This window comes from Catharus ustulatus, chromosome 6 (assembly GCF_009819885.2).
Source record: "Catharus ustulatus isolate bCatUst1 chromosome 6, bCatUst1.pri.v2, whole genome shotgun sequence".
Lineage (NCBI taxonomy): Eukaryota > Metazoa > Chordata > Aves > Passeriformes > Turdidae > Catharus > Catharus ustulatus.
This window is the reverse complement of record NC_046226.1, coordinates 10,489,928-10,512,293: the sequence shown is the minus strand read 5'-3', so window position 1 is coordinate 10,512,293 and position 22,366 is coordinate 10,489,928. Positions and strand designations below refer to the sequence as shown.

Below are 22,366 nucleotides of genomic sequence, written 5' to 3'. Positions count from 1 at the left end.
CTTTGCATCAGTGAGATATTGTAGATAGCTGAGTTGCAGCATCTTGTGTCTTTGAGACGCACCGTCTTCTATGGAGCTTCTTCTGGTACCTTTAGTCTCTAATTTAGAAAGGAAAAATACCAATTGGTGTGTAATTCTAGAAAGATTCTAATTTCTTGTTCTACCTCATCCAGTATCCAAATTGGATTGCACTAAAGTTTCTGTTGCCTATTGATTGATTCAAATCTTTGGGTTCTGACTAGTTAGCACAGTGTGGAATTTATCTTCTGCTTATTGTGTGAAATTTTTATATTTTTCTTTAATATTTCTGTGCAGCATTTACTGAAAAAAGGAGAACAAGTAAAGGAATGTACTTACCCAAAATGTTGTATTACTGCCAATGTGTTTTTGTTGATTCCCAAGTGATACTTTTTATAATACCCATCAGAGAGCAAATTGACACAAATATTTAGTGGATTTCCAAAGATGAACTTACTTCTTGCCAAATTTGTGTGGAAATGCTTTCAATATGCTCTGAAATATCTGCTTTTAGAAGCTGCCAATGCCCAGTCAGTACTGTGTAATCTGTTGTGTAATTGTGCTGTGTGAATGTTATCTGTAGGCACACTGCTCTCTATTGGGGCACTGTCTGCTGTTGGAGCTTCCACTGCCATGGGTATGATGGTCTTAATGTCAAGTCAAAGATTCAGCAAGCTTCTCATCTTAATAGCCTTAAAATACTAGGGGTTTTCCACTCCTGCTTCTGGTTAGCATACAAGTACATAATTTGCAGAAGGATGTTAAGCGTTTTTGTGCAATTTTCATGTTTTCCATTTCTGTTACTGGATTTGAGCATGTTGTAATGACATGGTATTGCACTTATGGAAAATACTGATCATGAACTCTTCCTTTAGGTTGCCATAAAAATAATTGACAAAACACAGCTGAACCCAACTAGTCTACAAAAGGTATGTTTTTACATTTAATCTTTCAACTGTATTATAACTTGTTCACTTCCCCACCTCCTTCCATTAATCCTGAATGCCTGTGCTGGAGAATCTGAAGCACTGCATACCTTTGCACACGTCTGACTACTGTATTTAATAACTGGTTTTATAACAGATATTTTTGACAACCCTGCAGTTGTTCAAGCTGAACTCGTATGGAGCTGTAAACTGAGAAAACAGTGGTATTTGCCACTTCCTTTGTCTCCCAAGCAGAGCTGACTCTGTAGAGAGGACGTCTGTGGTTTGGTGTCATGCCCCCATGTCTCCTTTACGCCGGTCGCTTTGTTAAACTTAGAAATGCACAACTCATGTTCTGTCCTCTTAAACTGGCCTTGAAAATACTGCCTGTGGACTGAAGGCCAAGCAGTATCTGTGCCTTTCATGTAGTTTGCAGCAGGAGTGGTGATGCAGTATGAAATAAATTGGGCCATGGCTATTCTGGTTTCTACCCTCTAGCTCTGAATGTTTAATGTGCTGTTACAGCTGTATCGCCTTATCTTTTTAGTACAGAGTGATAAACCCTGCTCTTGCATTAAGCAACCCAGTCTGATTGGAAGTTCATGCAGGAAATACATTTAAATGTTACTTTTACTTGGGACTTCTCTAACTCTGGCCTTTTAAGTGCTGCAGTCAAAGACTTTTTGTTTACTTTTGAGTACTTTGCTAAAAACCCTCTTGAAATATTTCTGTTTGAACAAGACAATACACAGAATTTACCTGCAAACAAAATGAAAAGAGAGTAACTAGGGTAAACTGGAGAATATACACATTTGTATTTTATGCAAATACTAAAAAGATCATATGACTATATTATTTTATCAAGATTAGTGGTGCAAAAGTAAATTGGAAAACGTTCTTATGTTTTATGGTTTGGTGGAGAGGCAAAGAATAACCTGTAGAAGAAAGGCTCTGTCAACCGAGCAGGTAGCAACTTTGGATGACTCTGTAGGTAGGGTAAAAGTAGATAATCTGGTGCATTTTTCTCATCTTTTTTAAAGTTTAGTCCTAGAGGTTATTGGTGGTTTCTGGGTAACCAGGTGAAAATAAAGTGCAAATTAGGTAATGTGATGGATTAGATAAAGTTGTTTTCTGTGGCAGATTGCAGCTTGGAACACCTAAATAAAAATGGTTGAAGGCTTGAAGCAGCACTTGAAAGTGAAACAAAACCTGTGTGATTAAAAGGGGAAACATCAGGGTGTGGGAAGAATAATCAGAGAGAAGTAAAGAGGTCATGTTTTCAGTTTAAAATGTAAAATCATAGTCCTTCAAATGGTGTTACTTGAGATTGGGCCCTAATGCCAATTTGAGCTCATACTAGGATACAGTACAAACCTTTTACAGGTCACAGGTGTTCAGTTGGTAAAGTCGCAAACTGAAAGTATCTATGATGGGCCTTTGACTACTGAGTTTCAGCTAGCTCAGTGTGCACTTGTGACTCCATCTCTGTTGTAATTTAATTTTTATTTACAATTTATAAAATTAGATTATGAAGCGTGATTTGTAGTATGATCTTGGGAACCACTGGATTTCTTAAAAGGGAGTCTGGAAGAATAGTACCAAATAACAGGGTAGATATCAGATCAAATTTGTGGAGTGAAATTGCTAATGTGCTTTCCTCTCTAAGTTCATTTGTTATACAAGCACAGAAAAAATTTATCAAGATGTATCAGTTTTCAATAAAAAAACTGAAAGCAGTTTTTTTTAAAATTAAGTGCCTGCTTGCTGTAGGAAGCAGAGTGAATGCACAACATAACTACTTGCCAGCTGTGCCTGACCAAGGCTTTTTATTTTGCGAGCCTTTGCCCCTTTCTCCCCAGCGCTGCCGGCAGTGCTGCAGCCTCGGTGCCTTTGGAGCCAACTGCTCACACGACCTGTGGGTCTTAGCGGGGGAAGCTAAGATGGAAGTGCTTCTGATCTTGCACTTCTGGAGAGAGAGATAAAATATTTGAGGTATGGTGGGGAGGGAAGGGCTGTGCCCAGAAGAGGGTGTGGTGTACAGTGTCTCAGCTGCGGTGTAGCTGCATGCCCGAGTCATCCTTAGGTGGGGAAACAAATGGTGATTAAAGGCTGCCAGTTCTGATTTCTTTGTGTTCCATCTTCTACATCGATACTTCAGCTGCCAGGAAGAAGTTAACCTTGTTAAGAACTTGCTTTGCTTTCCGGAGCAGTAATTCTTGGTATGCCCTCTCTGCAGCCCTGACAGCTCGATACTGATACTCAGCAGAACAGCTCTTGCAAGGGTCGAGTTTCTTGTCTGCTGCTGAGGAAGTTCTGTGGCTGCCACATGCAGCTACACTTTATGTTGTTTTAGGACCTAAGTACTGCTCTCCTGTTCTTGCTTAGTGAAGAGGAAGTTGTAACTGGTACTTCCCTGCTTTGAAAGAAAAGGGAATTCTTAGAGGTTTTTTCCCATGTTGGTGGTGTTAGTCATCATCACTATTCTCCACAAATGGACTTGTGTATGCAGTTCCAGTGGCTATTGGTCCCATTGCAAACAAGTGCTGATGCTACTTCCTCCTAGACAAAAAATATTTTTTTCTTTTGAATTAGCAATACCATTATATGCAAGGGTTTTTTTAGCAAGCCCATGTAATAGCACTAAATCACTTCTCATTTTCCTGTTTGAGAACTTGGCTCCTCAGCCAAATATTTATGTTCATTATGTGCAGATGTTTTGGTACTTACTTGGGCAATACTTATTGTTAAAGCATTTGAGTGTTCTTAAACATCAGTTTTAACATGGTTCGTGTCCTTTCTGACCATGGGTCAATCAGTGTTTTAAGAACTGCAAGAAAAGGTTGAGAATTTTAAATGCTCAGGCTTTTCTATTTGTAATGAGTATCCCTTTCTGTTTTCACGTTGTTCTCAGTTTGAGGCAAACTTGTATTGTGTAAAGGCTTTTTGCTTGAGGCTCTTTATAAGATGTAGGGCATATTTCAGTGAGCAGTTACCAGGAGAAGCCTAATACACAGGTCAGGCTTGAGCTGGCTTGGGACAACATCCTGTGAAAAACCTCCTTTAAAGGAGAAGGTGACCAGGAGACGTTGGTGCTCTGCAGTTGGCACTGAATCACTTTTTAGCAAACTTTCCCAGTATTTTTAAAATAATTTGTTATGGTCTTGTGATAGCTACTGCAGGAGCACTTCTAGTCTGTCTTTTGCTGTGTTCAAAGAGAGTTAACCTAAAAGAATCAGCTTCCATTGCTGGTTCATTTGGATTTTTTTATTCACTTTTTTGGCTCACAGCATTAATTAAATGGCATTCTTTTCCTGTATCTGACATAGCTTACACTCAAAGGACCAGACCACAACAAAGCTGAAAGCCATTTGTTTGGCAGACTAAGGATGTTTGTCTTTGCCTGGAAACATTTGTAGAGCTCCTGTTGACGGAAAATGAGCTGTTCAACAAGCTGGGAGTAGTTTTTAATCTCAGTATTAGAAATTAAACTAATGAGAACTGTTTTCAGTTGTTTGTCTGCCTTTATAGTTTCATTATGACAAGTAAGTTCCTAAAACTAAGAAAATATTTTTTGATATTGAGAATCTTCATGTTACATTTTCTGATATTACATCTTGTTCTGTGCTCCTGTGGGCAGGGAACCTCAGAGGTGTGAGGCTGTTTGCAATGAATTATTTTTGTGTGATGATAGCTACTACATCATTTCCTAGAAATGAATGCACATAATATTTTGGGGGAATGAAATCTGTAAAACCTTTATCCATCGTACTTTGGGAAAGTTGTATGATGTTTTGCATTTTATTCCTCTTTCAGAAATAGGCTATAATACATATTTCAATGTCAGGCATTTGCAGATATCCCCATCTGTGTCAAAATGTGACATGCAATAGATAAGGGTGCACAATCTGGAGTGCATTTATCTAACTAAAATTACAATTTGGTGGTGGTTGTATCCTATTCTCAAGTATTTTTATTTTTAATTTCCTCTGAGACAGAAATAGTCTGTTTTTTAAAAGTTGTTTGTTCCTAGTCACCCACTTGAACAAATGGCTCATAATGTAGAAGCTACTTTTTGACATGCTTCATGGGTTAGTAAAGCAGAGTAGTCACTGTGGACCAGTGTTTTGGTGAGAATCTGACCCAGTAGGCTTTATCTAGGTACTGGGGGTGGAAGATATCAAATATCAGATATCAGATAAGAGTGAATTAAGCCAACTCTCTTCAAAATTGTAAAAACTGATAAGAGGCTTTCAGTTATATAAGCTGTGATTAAAAGTGTTAATGGAATATTCAGAATATATTATACACCAGTTTAGCTGAAATGAATGAAAAGCAAGAAAAAATAGCTATAAATTCAACTGCTTTTAAATTCCTGATGATCGAGATGATGTAGTCTACCCTGTCTAATTACATATGAAAAAGCTCCAGAAATAACATAGTTCAAAAATAAAGAAAGCAATTTTACCTCTCTAGAGGATAAAGAAAACACGTTTGCAGTGGTTTTGAAACTATTTTGCATGGCTAATAATTTACTTGATCAATCAATCCTGATTTCATTGAAGCAGCTTGTCATCTAGCAGAGTGTCAGGCACAGACCTGGATAACAAGATAATTAAAAGCATTTGGAAAACTGTTTGTTTTTTCTCTGTGTTCAGGTAGTGTGCCAATCCCAGCTGTGGCTGTAGCAGGGAGGTCTCCTGGACAGTGCAGTGAGGATTGCTCCCCAGATGTTGGCATTTGCAGAAATTCTATGATTCTGAAATATCAGAAAGCATAGAGTGGTTAGAACAACTGGTCTTCAGAATGTGGAGTTTTCCTATTGATTTATTTAAAATCCACCCCTTGCATTTTCTTTCGTTAAAAATCACAAAGGCATAAGGATTTTGTTTTGTTGACTCTTTGGTTGTTTTCTGTTTGTTTCTAATGATTTACTTTATTTTATTTTTTTTTAATTGAGTAAATATGCCTACAAGTTTTTGAGTTGTTAATATGTGTATAATAATATGTGTATAATATGTGTATAATATGTGTAATCCACCAAATTTCTTCACTTTATCTGAAATCTGACCTGAGCCTAATCTTCCAGCTTTCCTTGCTGTAATTAACTGCTGTTATCCCTATCCCATATTTACAAGACTCTTGGGGTTTTTCCTATGTCTGCATTCCCTTGGAGCTGTGGACTTCTGCTTCAGTCTCTTTGCATGAAGTTCAATATGATCTGTTAGGTTGCTGATACGCCTGTAGAAATTTCTGTTAGGTTTCTAATAAAACCTCTTGGTTACTCCCACTTTTTGAAGCATGCTGTTAGAAGATAATTGACACTGAAGAGAATCAGCCCTCTGGAGTGTTGGGCTGGCACAGGGGAGCTGCAGAGGGAGAGCAGCTACACACTTGACTGCCATGTAGTGTAGTCCATAAAAAGAGAATTCTTTGGTTTTCTGAAAAGAGTATTTGTGCTTCAAATGTTATTAGAAAACATTTTCTCTTGGAACTGCTTTTAATTAATCTGCTATTTACCAGCTTTGTTCAAAGCAATGTTTTGTATTGCAGTAACACCATCTGTGGTATTTTTAGTATTACAGTTATGAATTTATGTGTATCTTACAATAATCTTTTGCAGAAGAGTTTGGAGAGGTGAAAAGAATTGATAATTTTCAGTCATGACTTTGCTTTCATTTCTAGTTTGTTAAATGTCACTCCCTACTTCCATTCAGTTGCAGAAGGACAGTTTGCTCTGTGTGACAGGAAAAGTTGAAATCTTCAGAAATAATTACTCAAGCAAAGCCCTCTTCCCATGAGTATTGGCAGTGGGGACATGAAACAAGACAATATCCTTACAATCAGTACACTATCTCTGGATTTAGGGCAGGAGATAAAATGCTATCCTCAAATGCAGCCTCAAATGGGTAGTTGTCCCTGACCACCATCCTCTGGGGTGGGCTAGAGATGGAGTGCTTTTATGTGGAGGAGTGGTGTGTTTTGTGAGATTTTTCTGTTAAATAATTCCTGTACCTTGTGTGTTAGTCAGGGTTAACACCAGTGCTTGCATAAAGGGAAGCAGCATGATGGGGTCAGGAAAACACCATTTATGTTCTGCCCTATTAATTTTGGCAAGCACGTTCAGCGTGTTGCACAGAGCATCGGGCAGGCTTGAGGCTGTGTCTGGATGTGTCAGTGGAGCTGTACTGGCAGACCCAGGACCAGATGCTGCTATGCCTCAGTTGCCTTGCAGCAGTGCTTCTGAAGGGCTGAGGGGTGGCCTTCTCTTCCCTTCTCTCCTTAGAACTTGCTCCTTGCTGGTATAGTTGGCTAACATGATTTTTGCACTCTATAAACAGCTCATTTTTCACCTGTGATGTGCTGTTGTAGCACAGCAGATCACAGGTTCCTGGGCTTTAGCAAAGAATGCTGAATTCATACCTGTAACATACTGCAGTGGTCTTCTAAAGTTGTTGTGGTGGGGATTCACAAAAATTTGGGTCTGTACTTTTTGTGAAGGGAGTGAAAGATGTGTAAGATGTACTGGTCAGCAGGAAGCTGCGTGGGTTCACAATGGTCTTCTGACCCCGAAAGTCTGCAAACCACAGGGCTAAGGTCACTTCTTTCCTGAGCTCTCTAGAGTCTTTCCTGGGTGTTTTCAGGTTTTTGAGGGTTGATTTGTTTGGGAGGGTTGTTAAGCAGAATTTAACTCCTCCCTTCAAGAAGTGCTTATTTCATGAACGTCATTGAAATGCTAATAATGTTTGTCCTTTGTGTTTAAGTGACTTTATCAAAGTCATCAGTCTTTAAGGAGAATGACTGTTTGTTAGTGGTTTCATTAACTTATTTCACATTTTATGTTTATTTCAGCTCTTTAGAGAAGTAAGAATAATGAAGATCTTAAATCATCCAAATATAGGTATCTTGTTTCTTTCACATAATTTCCATTTCTGGAGAAGTTATTGTTAAGATTGTTGTGGAATGAGTTTAAAAGATTATTTTGTACTAGAGTCTGAATTTTCTGTAAAATAGTAGTAGTAAATGATATTTCAGAATGGTGTGTTTAAAAAAAAAAGTAAAATAAACATTTTGGTCCATTTGCTCAAACTGTTATTTGCATGGCTAACTGATAAATTAGCTCTTTTTGAGTACAGTATTGATTTTTGACTGAATTCAGGCTCTCATTAAAATTTGCATATACACCAAAACCGAGAAAGCGGTCGAGAATTTTTTTCAAGTTTTTTTAAGTTTCAAGTTTTCAAGTTTTTTTTTGTACTCCTATGGGACTGGTAACTGATTTGTCACCATGTGTGTCAGTATGTGGCTATTGATGCTCAAATCTGCTTAGTTTAGTTATGTTTCCATGTAGCAGAAGCAAATTACTGTTTCTTGAGAATATGTGGTTCTGTATGAGTTGACCAAATGTGTTGCAGTATTTTTTACTTAGGAACATTAAACAGAAAGCTTCTTTAGAGTGAATAGTCTGATATTATCAAATGACAAGCAAACAGTTTGTGTATTTTTCTTTCACAGAATTCTGTGGGGGGGTTAACATAATGCTTTTGTAGCTAGCTAACTGATGACTAAATGTCTTTCTTTCCTAGTGAAGCTATTTGAAGTCATTGAAACTGAAAAAACTCTCTATTTAATAATGGAATATGCAAGTGGGGGTAAGTACCTCTTTGCTGCCGTGAGACATGTAAGCAAAATGCCAAGTGAGAGAAAGCACTTGTTTTCTTGAAAGTTTTGCTTTCTTTCTCAGCAAATATTTATGTCAAGGTAGTGTAAAATATTAAGCAAAATCTTTAATATTCACTGGGACTTGTTTGGTCAACATAAATAATAAATGTAACTTGTAAAACCAGCTTCTAAACTTAGTACAACTTAGTAACATTTGCTTTTTTTTTAACAACTCAAATTAATTTGGAATCTTTTCTTGGCCACTGATTGTTCCTGCCTGTAGCAAATAATAATATTCTCAATTTATTGTATTCAGTTCCCTACCTCTGGTGTTCTGTTTTGTATAAGATATTTGGTAAAATCATGTTCAGATTAAACATTTCTGTGTTTCTTTAATTGTTACTTTCAAAAGCATGAGCACTGCAACTTCTGTTTTTAGATGTTGATGACATCTTACATATCTTAATCACAGGCCTGCTACTGTCAGGAATTGTTAGGCTTAGCCTTATGCCATTTTAGGAGGAGCTTAAAAGCTCTTCCTGATTGTAGAGGGGATGGAAAAATGCACATCCTGCAGTGTCAGATATTTTCACCAGAGCCAGAATTAAGGTGTTCAGGCTTAAGTTACTCCTTGCTGGCTAGAACTTAATGTCACTCAGCTTGTCAGTGTCACCCTTGAGCACCAGCATCTGGGAATCTCAAACAGTTGAAGCTTTTCTGTTGGTTTAGGAAGGAGATAGATTTTTCAGAGAAATTCAGACTGTTACATTAGATTATGTGAAGTTTAATCAATTGCTACAAATAAGGCAAGATTCTCCACCTACCTGTGTTTTCTTGTAGCAGCTTTGTAAATGCTCAGCCAAAATTGGCTTAAACAGGAACAGAGTGGGTATTATTCCATTAAAATACTGACTAGTGCAGGTGTTTGGGAGACATCTCTGTGTTGTTTGATAGTACTAGATTTAAAAGTGAAGTCTTATTGCCATCTAGTGATTGGCTTCTAGGAGGTAGAAAGGCCAGTGGTTCTCTACAGGAGTGAGGACCTTTCATAGGGGGATAAGGGAGAGATAAGTGCTGTCCTGGTCTAAAAGGCCAAGAGCAGCACCTCTTCATGTGCCATGCTGCTCCAGACAGGAATGGTTGATTATCACACTGGCAGGCATCACTTTGCCTATTTCCTCTTTATCAAGGTAGAGGTCATCATGATGCACATGAACCCTGGCTGCAGGATGAAAGGCATTATTGCTACAGCTGTAACGCTTCATATAAATTGGGATAATTATTTCCCTGGTATCTTTTTCCCTGAATTATGGAGGAGTGTTCAGGTTTATTGCTTCAAGGTTTTTTAAGAAACAACTGTGAAATACAGCTGAGAGAAGTTAGCTGAGTATCAAAGAATACACTGCAGAGAGAAGACTATTTTATTGGAAGTCCTGACATTCCCTCAGATGGCTCAGTTGTTGCTTTTCCTGCAGTGTGATTACATTTTTATTGCAATCTGGTGGAGTTGTGTCTTTTAAAAAAAATAAACATGATATTACTCAGCTGTTCCCTTGTGAGGTGGCTGTCTACAAAACCATGTTTCCTTGCTCAGTAGGGAATATTTAAATATTTGAACCACTTCTGAAGTTTTTATGGTTTTTGCATACTGGTGAGGACTTTTAAAAACTGTGTTATTATTCTGTGCTTGTAGTTCTTACGTACATGACTGTTGATTTTTAGTAAAGAAAGTCTCCCATGCTTTCAAAAACATGTCAGTGTTTCATGGGTCAGTGGCCTGCACTTAAAGCTCAAACACTGTAGTCTGTACTGATGTGCTGTGAAATGACTGCATTGATTAAAGAGGGGGAAAAACTGAAACACAGTAGATCTTCAGTAATCTTTAGTCATCCACAACCATACAACACTGACCTCATTCAGTGTATTTTACAGGTATGATGGTGGTGTGAGGGATTATATCAGTGTGTCCTGCTATGCTCATTCTTGTGACCCTCCTATTGGATACCTCTTCCAAGTCTAGGTTAAAGCTAAGGTTTCTGGTTTTGTTTAGAACCATTTTATATACATGCACAATTTAAAATTTGTGTTGGTATGATGGCATTTACAAATATCATTAACTGTTCCCATATATGAAGCAGATTTTTTTCTGAAGCAAAAGAAAACTGTTGTGAGAAAGTCTGTGAAGGGATAGATGTCATCTTTGTTTACAAAACAGAAGTATACTGCTCAGTTTCTATCCTAAGTAATTGGAAGGAAATGGTTTCCTTTGTGTATATCCAGTCACTCATTACTTTCTTGTAAAAGAGATGATGTTGTAGTAAATTGCACAGCAGTTGTTCCCTGTTCTTTTGAGCTGTCCTGTAATCATAAACTTAAAGTACAGTCATTCTGGTGAAACTGCTATGGGCAACTGCTGGAGAGGAATCTCTACATTCTGAAATTGACATTAATGTATCTCCTTATTGAATTGTAGGGGAGGTGTTTGACTATCTGGTTGCACATGGAAGAATGAAGGAAAAGGAGGCTAGAGCTAAATTTAGACAGGTATGTATAACATTCCTATATGTCAGCTTTCCCCTCACCCCTGTTTTTAATGCTGAAATGAGTAAAACAGCTGTCCTTTGCAGTGTTTAGCATGTTGTGGGCTTGTAGTTGTGAGTAAGAAAAAGCTTGGGTCACAGCAGTACTTTGAAGGATCAGTGGTCTGTTCAGTGGTGCTGGTTTCTTTAGTGCTGAGTGCCAGGGTGTCCAGGAGTGCCAGAACACAGAGACCGCTTGGTTTGGAAGTGTGTTCCGTTCCAAAATGCATTTCCTCTGGGCTGATTTCATATGTCCTTAGCTCAGCAGGTCTGCAACATTTTGGAAGTTGTTCAAATGTAACAAGCTACAAACAGGCCAGTTTGAAAATGCAGACGGTGCATATAGTAGTGATCCATTCACATTCTTCTGCTTACATGAGAAAATACTGTTTAAAAGCTGTTCTAAAAAGTCGCAGAAAAGTAATTTCTAGACTTTTTAGTTTAGCTTTCTTTATGATGAATAAGCTGGCCCTGCCAAGATGTTGGAATTTCATTGATCTGCAAAAAGCATTTCCATTCTACAGTAAAGCAGTACTGAACATAAGCAGATACTTTTGCATAGCTAATTTAAATCCAAATGCTCTTGTAGCACCTAGAATTTCAGGTCTGACCAGTCTTATACACTTGTTTCCTGCTCTTGTGCTGAAATTCGGCAATGCCTATTCCCATTGGTCACTTGGATAGCCTTGGTAATGTTGTAAAAAATAATAAATGTCAAAATTATGCTCCAGCTTAATGACACTTGAAAATAATTAGTAGGGGCAAGAGTTGTTTTTTTGAATGGTATGTAGGGGTTTTAAACTGCTGGACCATGGCAGTGATGTGTCAGTCAGTTTCCCTGTTGGAAGAGGAGGCTCTGATAGTTTCATTTTTTAAGCATAGCCATACATAAAAGAAATTTGATATAAGATATGATACTCCCAGGAACTCAATTAATGATTTTGCTTTGTTTTCTCTCATCTTATTAAATCTTATATTTACCCTTCTTAATCTTTTGGGGGAAAAAAGCCCACACCAAAACCACCACAACCACCAAACAAACAGAACAACCCAAAAGCAGCTGTAGATTTCATCTCCCCAGAAGTCATTTGTGATTACTGGAGTTATACAGCTTGACAGTAAGGAAAACTTTTACTCTTCAACAAAGTCTTAATGTCTTTTTAAAGCCGCTGCCTTCACTTTCATATTCTGGTAGATAGGTAGCTTTCCTTTATGATTGAAGGTTTCTGGTTTATGCTTCTGTGCTGCGTTGGGAATAGAAGTGGTGGGATGTGAAACAGTCATTCCCACTTCAGCCATCTCTTCTAAATCTCTGGCTGTTGCCTTTGTAATGACACTTGAAGATCTTCAGAGTAACTTGAGAGGATTGACTGTTCTCTCTCAGATGTGAATATTGGAAACTTCTACTGATAGACTTTCTACTCTCAGTCCTCAGTTTGTTTCATCGGGAGCTATGTGGAAAAAGATCTTGCAGTAATTACATTAAAATTGCATCTTTCTTCAATAAATACCTAGGTTTTTTTTCTAACAGTTTTACTCCCCTTTAAGTGAAAACTTACAGGAACAGGTCGAACATGTTTTGCTGGTATTCCTAGTGCATAATTTTATGGGATAATGTGGGTAGTACAGGATATATGTAGCTTCATTTTCAAAAAGAAATGTGGAGGAGAAGAATTTAAAAGGGAGTTACCTGCTGAGCTTTGACCCATCAAGAATTTGGTTTTTGTACAGTGAGCCTGATGATTTTTTGAGTTGGTTTGTTGGGTTGTTTTTTTTTTTTGTATTTCTGTAGAATAAATGCTGTTTATAAAGATAGATAGATAGCCTCACTTGCATGCACAGGAATACCCTTTTCAGTTTTTTTTCAGACTTGCAAGTCTCCTGGTGCAGACAGCTGTGCTCTGTCCTCCCCCAACAGCTGATTTCCTGGCTGCTGAGCTCAACCAGTTTTAGAGGACCTTGATCTCAAAGAAGGGAGGTTCTTGAAAGCTTCAAAAGCCTCAGTTCCTGGGAAAAAAAAGAGAGAACCCTAGAAATAAGCAGAGGAGAGAAACTGTAGCACAAGCGGATTGGGCTTTGCTAGAGAGAAAAGCATTCATGCTGGATGAAAGTCAGGTAACTTTGATCAGAGCTTGGCATTTTATGAGATGCTAAAGCTCAGGCTGAGGGACAGTGTCAAAGGAAACAAGGAAACTAAATCTTGCTGGGTTCACAGGTCATAAAACTATTCATTTCACCTTACTGTAGTCCCAGAATAGCTTTGTATTGCTTTTGGACATTGTTGGAGGAAGAATGCACTCTGCAGACCTTTTATCTGATGCAGTGCAGCTGTTCTCTGTTAGAGACTTACGACATAAGAGTCTTGTTTTTTAATTTGTTAACTGTTTTAGCAGACAGTGGCTCTTTCTGAACTGAAGAAACAGTTGTGCCATGGTATTGAGATTAGCTCTTACAATAGGTTGTATTATATCTTGTTTTCAGATCATGTTTCTTCTTTCAGTAGATGTGATTTCTGGATCAAACACTTGTTTTGTCTGAGGAGACACTTCCTTTCTAGCAGGCAAAGAACAGAATTTGGTAATTCTCCCTTCTTTGCTTGTTAAAGATAAAAAGCAACTATTTTTTAGTCCATCTTGTTAACCATATGTAAGGTTTTTTTTCAGGAAAATAGAATGTAAAAGACAGTAATCATATTATTCCAGTTGAACTTGACAAGGAACACAGGAGAAGGTATAAAGTCTAAGAATAAAACTATGCTATACAGTTCCTCATTTCAAACTCCTTTTGTGTTGCCATATGTCAGAAATTCAAATTGAGAATGTTTTACATTCTTAATATCACTTATTCTTCATCCCTGTTACAGACTTCCAGGCAGTTCTGGTTCATTCTCATCATTTTTCCACAGAAAAATCTGATGCAGAGCAGCAAGTCTCCTTAAATTTGTGTGTATTATTTCCCTCTCTTTTCTGCAAGCAGTAAGATCTGACCTTCTTCAGTCTTCTCGCTGTTTCCCTGCTGAAGCAGTTTAGAATTCTTAATGCTGGTAGATGTTAGGACAGATCTTAGAAAATTATAAAATCCACAAAATACATCTTATTGGTGTGTTCCAGTAAAGCAACAGAATGCTCTTGGCAGTGTGGAAGGGCCCTAGAGAGGTCATTTATCCTTTTGTCATTTAATCCTTTTAGGGAATGGTTCTTCTGCCTGGAGAGCACTTCTTCTTCAAAACCTGTATTTATACAGATTTTTAAAATCACTCTTTAGAAAACTTTTCAATGCTCCAATTGTTATTTCTAGCAAAAAGCTCAGATACCTTTTCCCCTCTTCTCTTCACCTGCCAAGCGTCAGAAAATTCCTCACACAAGGTTGGGGAGTGAGGGATCTGTCAATGGAAACAGTGATAGAAGGTGGAAGACAAAGGTTTCAGTCTGGTGCAGCCATGCTTTGTGCTATTTTTCATTCAGTTATGATTGCTGTTCTTCAATTATTAATGTCCTACATATTGCATTATTTCACTTCATGTGGATTGGACTCACTTCTGCAGTCTCTGTGCCATCCTGTTGTAATGCAGAGGAGTTCAAAAGCATCTCCAAAGGAAACTGCTGCTTGATCATCTGCTCGATCTTCCTCTCTTAGGCAGTCACAATAAAGCAGTTCAGGAGTGAGTGGTAATAGTGCTGTGTCTCTGCAATCCTGAATAAAGCCTGAGGTGTTTGTCAGGCTGTCAGCATCGGAAGCCCCTGCAAAATGAGCTTGTGACTGGCACTGAGGTGATGGTAGCAGAGAGAAAAGGAAGGGAAAGAATGGGACAGGTGGTGGCATGGGAGCACTTTGGCAGTTTCAGTAACTGTAAAAAACTGAACTTGGAGTCTGAAAGAGAGAACCAGTACATAAAGGAAAAAACAAAACCAGAATGAAGGTGTAGGGAATGGAAATAGTATTTCAACTTTGCACTGTCTGCTTGGTTTCTAAGGTCACATTTTGCATGTGTCATTCAAGAGAATACAGGGCACAAAGATCACTTTGGTGCTTAAGTTTCAAATACAAAGTTTACTGGTGCATCAGTTATTTGAACTACCAAGAACCACCAATACCTTTCATGTGCTCTAAATGCTGAGGGCAAGAACCCTTGCTCCTTACCAGGAGGATCCTTACACCAAACTGATCATGAGTTATTTTCCTGTAACAGTAATGCTACCTCATTTCCGCCAAGCGAGTCTTCTTACTCTTGAATGAAGACTGAAAATATATTTATTTAAATGTAGTTACTATTTTTATGTGCAGTTCCACTTACTTTAAGAAGTCATAACATCTGCCTCAATTCTGACCATCCATGCATGACAAAATGCTTTTGACTGCATTTGTGGTCCTGTAAGAATAATACTTAATCCAGCTTTTCCATACATGTGAAGTTCTGCAGCAATGCTTATGGCTTCATGAAGCAATGTACTATAACACTGCACTGTTTAAATAGCTTATATGCTATCTTATATTTGTTTTATATTTTATATTATTTTATTTGCCATATAAAGCAGGAAAAGCTTTATGGTATTTGGAAGTAATGATGGAAGAAGTTATTCCATTATGCCTGAGTGACATAAGAGGGTTTTTTCCCTTGAGCTTGCTATGGTATACAAAATACACTAAACCATATGCACTTAGACAGCAGATCTCTGTCAGATGCATAGTTGCTTGCCATTGCATAAATTTTGACAAACAGGCTGTTTCCCAGTAGTTTCTGAAGAAACCAAAACCTGTTTCTTACCCTTTTTCTGACTGGCATGGCATGAAAAATCACCTTTGGAGAGGGCCTGGAAAACTTTAGTCTAGGGGGAAAGCTTTTATAGCTGTATACAGTACTGGAATGAAAATACTTCAGTAACCTTTTTGAAAGTCATTGCTGCTACTGGTCTATAATTAGCCCCACAGGAAAAACAAAATCCTCGTTCAAGTATAGGAGAAAGCAAATAGATCAAATAACACCGAAGTTATTCAGCAGCTTTCTCCCAAATATACTGGTCACTGTAGCAGTTCATTATATGGGTCTGATTGCATGACTTTATGTTATCAACTTCAGTAATAAAGGTTGAAATGTTTGATTAAAGCTCCTACTTTTTTGAGATGTTACTTACATAATTTGGCTTGTTTTTTATCCAGATAGTATCTGCAGTGCAGTATTGCCATCAAAAGCATATTGTTCATAGAGATCTCAAGGTGAGTAGGAAAAAGTGTGTGCAGTGTATGTGTGTCAGCTTCTGTACCTGTGAGTTCAACCTTTATTCTTTATAAAATACAGTTTATACTGAACTTTCTCATTGATTGATTTACATATGTTATAGCAAGTTTTGAGAAATATTTGCAGCTTAGAACCATTTTAAATAAAAGGAGAAGTATTTAGAAGGCTTTTAAATGCAAACATTTAATGACTGTTGAAAGATAACCTCTCCCCCAGCAGTCACAATCAGATCTAATGCAGGTCAGTGTTAGCTGAGAAATCTTTTTTTTTTTTTTTTAAAATCATAGTAGTTTGATACAGGTATGTCAAGAGTTGATGTTGAGCAGAATGAATTACCAGTAGTGATAATGAAACTGGAGTATGGCTTCTTTGTAGCTTGGCATGAAACAGCATGTCTCTTCTTTAAACACTGCCTTTTATATTAATAGTATTGCTATGTAATTTGTTCAACTTGTCATAGCTTTGTAACTTAAAAAAACAAACAACAATACCACCACTAAAAAAAAAAAAAAAGAACACTTGAAAACACTTTAAGGGTTATGTTTATTACCAGGCAAGAGTACTACCACATGCTCTCAAGTATGGATAGTGATATTTTCATCTGAATAGATCAAAATGTAAGATGCTTTTCTGTGGAGAAAAACAGATGCTAACAAGTTTTCAGGTAGTGAAACAGCTCCCATAGTCTGAAGCTGTTGTACAGAGATGTTTAAAACAGGATATACTAATGATTGACTAAAGCACACCTAAAGATTTTGCAAGGAAAGGAATGATAAGGGGTATTTCAGCTTCTTGCCTTTTAAGAATGAGTGAAAGCAATCAATAGCATTGTAAATCAAATATTTTATTCATCTTACAAACCATTCTTTCTCTTCCAGGCTGAAAATCTATTGCTAGATGCAGATATGAACATTAAAATAGCTGACTTTGGTTTTAGCAATGAGTTTACAGTTGGAAATAAACTGGATACCTTTTGTGGCAGCCCACCATATGCTGCTCCAGAGCTCTTTCAAGGGAAGAAGTATGATGGACCTGAAGTAGATGTTTGGAGTTTAGGTGTTATTCTTTATACTCTCGTGAGTGGATCTCTTCCCTTCGATGGACAGAACTTAAAGGTAGCTTTTTGTAGACTGTGTTGGCCATGTTTATCTAATATTTTAAGTGAATTGCTGCTTACAACTTACTGTCTGTTCTTGTTCTGTCACCAAGGAACTTAGAGAAAGAGTGCTAAGGGGAAAATACAGGATCCCTTTCTACATGTCCACAGACTGTGAAAACCTCCTCAAACGTTTCCTGGTGCTAAACCCAACAAAAAGAGGCACTCTAGAGGTAATTGCACAAATGAGGTGCATCAGAAAGCTGGAGATACTTTGCAGCCTGGATTTTTGAGCTGTAACTTATTATTTCCATACTGTTCCTATGCATATTTGGGCTTTGGAGGTGGGATTGTTGATGAAAGCACATGACTCTTCAAAGATATTGTTTACTGAGCTTATAACACACCTGACTCCAGTTACTTTCAAAATCAATGTGTCACAACGCTTTTTGTGTCATCAAACTTTTCCTGGTAGTTAGGTTGTGGATTCCTGAATTAATGGATGATCCACCATATTGTTTTCCACATTTGCAGTTGTGAACTGGAGGGACTGGCTGCTGTAGTTGCTTTTTGCCTACCTTTTGTACCATCGTGGAGGAGTAAAGACCAAAACAGGGCTTCCATGGACTTCTGTTGGTGGAGCTTGGAATTCCAAGACATGTTAAAGTTGTCACACTGCTCCTGGCCTGCATTGCAGGCTTTTGGCTCTCAGCTGTGAGCTGGAATACAGTTGACTAAGGAGAAGCTGGGCTGGGTGTGCATAGTTGGTTCTCCTCACTGGAGCAAAGCAATAGGTGCTAGAAATGTTCTGGGAAATAAAAACTAGGAAAGACCTTAGTGTTTGTTGCATAAAGAAGTTGTTCTTACCACAGCTTGTTTCCTTTACTGGTAAGTATACTATAGTAACAAAACTTTTTTTTTTCATAGCAAATTATGAAGGACAGGTGGATCAATGCAGGGCATGAGGAGGATGAACTTAAACCTTTTGTTGAACCAGAGCTAGACATCTCGGACCAGAAAAGAATAGGTAAGTGAGCACTTCCCAGAGTATGGTACTACTTGCATGATGTGGGAAGGGATTTTTTTCCTCCACCACCACTCTGTATTTGTTTGACATTTTGAAAAAGTAACTAATCCTTTAAAACTGATACTTGATTAGGTTCATGTTCTCAAAATTAATAATTCTGGTTTAATTCTTTAAATGTTCTGTCCTTTCTCTTGAACACCCAGCCAGCCTGAGCATCTGAGTTTCAGTTACTTACAGAGTGTCTGCTTGGTTTCAGATATTATGGTAGGAATGGGATATTCTCAAGAAGAAATTCAAGAATCCCTTAGTAAAATGAAGTATGATGAAATCACAGCTACATACTTACTGCTAGGAAGGAAGTCATCAGAGGTAAGTACCATTCTTAAAACTGCAAAGAAGCAATCAGAAAATATCCTTAGCAGAGTTAGAAGCAAAAATTAAGTCAGTTACTGTAGGCATTGCATTCCTGCCCAAAAAACCATTGCACTTAAAGTCATGTTGTTCTACTCATCAACAGTCCAAATTAAGCAGATTTGTTCTCACCTGATTTTGAGCCAATAAACTCTTGCCTTTAGGCTCTCGAGAGCTGCCCTGTTTCTCAGCAGTTACTCCTCTGAAGGATTTTGTATGCAGTTACTGTCCTGGCTAGTCTAGGAGCTCAGGTGTGAATGTGCCAGGTGTAACTATTATAAGAGAGCCAAGGAGCAGGACTGACCTGAAAAAGTTATTGCATTGTAGATTAACTTTCCATATGATGCTGAGAGGGCTCAGCATCTGAAAGCTGCTCTTGGTTCCTCTGCTGGAGGAGTTGGTGTGGTGGTCTCTACAAAGTGTGTCCTCTCTTCCTGTTAAAATCTTGGAGAACTCAGAGGGGAGAGTTCTGAAAGGACAAATGGATTTTCCATACTGATTATCCTTTGAGGAGGTGCAAATTCCACTGAGTTTTACCTAAGACATTTGTACAACTTTAAGGAAGGTGGTACCTCTAAGCAACTGCCCATGCCATCACTAATTTCCCATGTAGCAGAGCCATCTTCCACCTCCCTGTTCCTACTCCCAGAATGCAGTGGATGTTTTAATTTGTTTTGTCTGAACTCCTTGTTTTAATACTCTCATTTGTGTTGTAGTTGGATGCAAGTGATTCAAGCTCCAGCAGCAATCTTTCACTTGCCAAAGTTAGGCCAAGTAGCGATCTTAATAATAGCACTGGACAATCTCCTCATCACAAAGTTCAGAGAAGCATATCTTCTAGCCAGAAACAGCGGCGGTACAGCGATCATGGTGAGCATTTCTCATTTTCAGTGTTGCAGAGTACAGTGACTTCCAGTTCTGCTCGGTTTCTGGATTTGTCTCCATCCCCCAAGTCTAAGGAGTATGACAAGAGCATAGTTCACAGCATGGTGGTTAAATATTTTAGTGAATAACTGATTTTTTTAAATTGGTTTTGTTATAAAGCCTTCAAAAGAGCTTTTAGAGGAACACTGAACGCACCAATTTAATTCTCTTGTTCTGCCTTGTGTTGTCCCTTACATTCCTGACTGTGCTGGCAAAGTCTTGTTACACAAATTGAAGAGAATGTTGCAACCCCCTTTTTCATGAAAAGCACAGCACTCCTCCCCCATGCTCTTGTATGTCTGTTTAGCTTTTGTTTTCTTTTGACACTAGTAGGTCAGCTTGTGTCTAAAACTTGAAGAAATGTCAGTTTGCCAATAATTCTGGTTTCCTGTTTCCTGAGGGTAGTGTCACTTGGTTGTCCAGCAGGAATTCAATTTATAAAGAACAATGGCTGACAAACTTACAACTCTTCTGCTTAATGAGAGTGCAATATAGTAAATTAGTATTTTCTAAATTTCTTGAATATCCTCCTGCTCAGACATTTAACTCATGAAAGGAATCCCAGTTTAGCCCTACATTTTCTGCATTCTGAGGTTGCTTTCCTTGGGGAGTCTTCTATGTTGCCAATTACTGGGGGTTTTGATACTTGTAAAGCAAGTTTTAGCTATATATTTATATGTATTCTTTATGTCTGTATTTGTACATACATACAATTTTTGATTAATTCTTAGTTAATCATTTTAATGAGAAGTTGATGTAACTTGATGTATTCTCTTCAGAGGTGTGAGATGTCAGAAAACACAATCCTAACACACCCCACAGTCTTTACCCAGTGTCTGGGAGGCTGTTAAGGCAGGAGGGAACTTGGCACTGTTGAAGGGGCGTCGTCATTCCCAGGTGTCAGGAGCCATTGTCTGTTCCTGGCACAGGTGGGGAGGCTGCTGGTGAGCCACTGCCACTTGTGGCTGTTGCAGGAGCACAGAGCACCAGCCATCAGTGCTGCTGGTGCCCCAGGGACCAGCAACACTGTCACCAGCTGCCTGTCTCAGGAAATTGGGTTGAACAGCATATGGCAGCACTGTGCTATTGAGGGATGCTCTGGTTTCAATGAGTCAGTTACATGTTAAGTGTCTTTAAGATGATTCTAAAGGGTTTTTATAGCAAGCCAAATGAGAAACCTCAATGAAGTTCTTGAAACTTTCATGGAAATCAAGTAGTACCTTCACCTTGCAAGGTTTTTCACAGTATTCTACTGTTTCCTGAAATTCATCTATTTCAATAATTTCATTATGTTTTTGCAACTCTGAGTCCCAGTGTTATCAGCGTTGGTTCTCATGTGTGAATACATTTACACTGTGATAAAATATAGTTACTGAACTTCTGAGAAGAAAAATCGTTTTCCTGTTTCTTTTGTTTGTTTTTTAAGCTGGACCATCCATCCCCTCAGTAGTGGCATATCCCAAAAGAAGCCAGACTAGTACTACAGACAGTGACCTCAAAGAGGAAGGAATTCAGTCAAGAAAATCCAGCAGTAGTGCTGTTGCAGGAAGAGGAATTGCACCAGCTAGCCCAATGCTTGGAAATGCCAGCAATCCCAACAAGGCTGATATTCCTGAACGTAAGAAAAGTTCGGCTGTCCCTAGTGTAAGTAGAAATGTTTATTTATCAAAAACATCAATTTTTTTGAGGTGTAAAAAATGTGTTAAACCTGTGATTTATCAGTGGACCTGATTTTACTTTTCTTTTATCAAGAGTAAATGTAGGTATTTTTTCCCTTGCAATGTCAGCTATTCAAGTTACCTCTTGATAGTCATGTAGTAGTCAGTATTCATATTAGCATTAGTAGCTCTTGGTAAACAGACATAATTTAGGTATTAAAAAAAAAGTAAAACAAAAAAAATAGTTATGTTACTTCTCATATCACCAACCACTCCTCTGTGGCCTCTGTACAGAAGAATGAAATCTCTGTTCTTGTTATCCTGTTTTATAGTGTCACGTGTATAAGGAGCCACCTAATCTTTGTCCTCAAACATGCTATTTTAAGTCATAATTATGTTGTTAATATTATCAAAGAAATGTAGTTCTAAAAACTCTTCAAAGATGTATTTCAGCCTGTATTCAAAAGCAGTGTGCCTGGCTTTTGTCCTTGTGGGCTTCCCCCACCTGCCTCTAAACCACAACAACAACAAGAAAAACATACAAAGGAGCAAAAGTAGTGAATGTACATGGTTTAGCAGTAGGCAGTGTGCCAAAAGAAAGAAAATCCTTTGTTCATTTTGGCTTTAACTTTTGTTCTCTGTGGTTCCTCCGTCAAAGGCAAAGTTGGAAATCTGTTTTCACATAATGCTTCACTCTTGTGACATCTAATTTCTAAAACTTCGGGATTTTGTATTGAAAAACTTCCTTCTTTTCAGATGAAAAAAAAATCTCTGACCTTTATTCAACTTCTTCAACTTGCAATAGAACTTTTTTTTTTTTTCCAATTAAATT

At 38.0% G+C, this 22,366-nt stretch overlaps 1 protein-coding gene across 17 annotated transcripts in view; it reads left to right on the top strand.

The window, feature by feature from the left end:
* Positions 1 to 22,366, top strand: part of MARK3 (microtubule affinity regulating kinase 3) — a 61,917-nt gene that overhangs the window by 17,773 nt on the left and 21,778 nt on the right. For all 17 annotated transcript variants that reach the window (XM_033062661.2, XM_033062674.2, XM_033062663.2 and 14 more), the window contains 11 exons: positions 894 to 947; positions 7,794 to 7,842; positions 8,528 to 8,593; positions 11,077 to 11,147; positions 16,340 to 16,396; positions 17,297 to 17,533; positions 17,628 to 17,747; positions 18,442 to 18,541; positions 18,798 to 18,910; positions 19,669 to 19,822; positions 21,303 to 21,520. In XM_033062661.2, the coding sequence (XP_032918552.1) occupies positions 894 to 947; positions 7,794 to 7,842; positions 8,528 to 8,593; positions 11,077 to 11,147; positions 16,340 to 16,396; positions 17,297 to 17,533; positions 17,628 to 17,747; positions 18,442 to 18,541; positions 18,798 to 18,910; positions 19,669 to 19,822; positions 21,303 to 21,520 (1,239 nt within the window). The remainder of the gene's footprint in view (positions 1 to 893; positions 948 to 7,793; positions 7,843 to 8,527; positions 8,594 to 11,076; positions 11,148 to 16,339; positions 16,397 to 17,296; positions 17,534 to 17,627; positions 17,748 to 18,441; positions 18,542 to 18,797; positions 18,911 to 19,668; positions 19,823 to 21,302; positions 21,521 to 22,366) is intronic.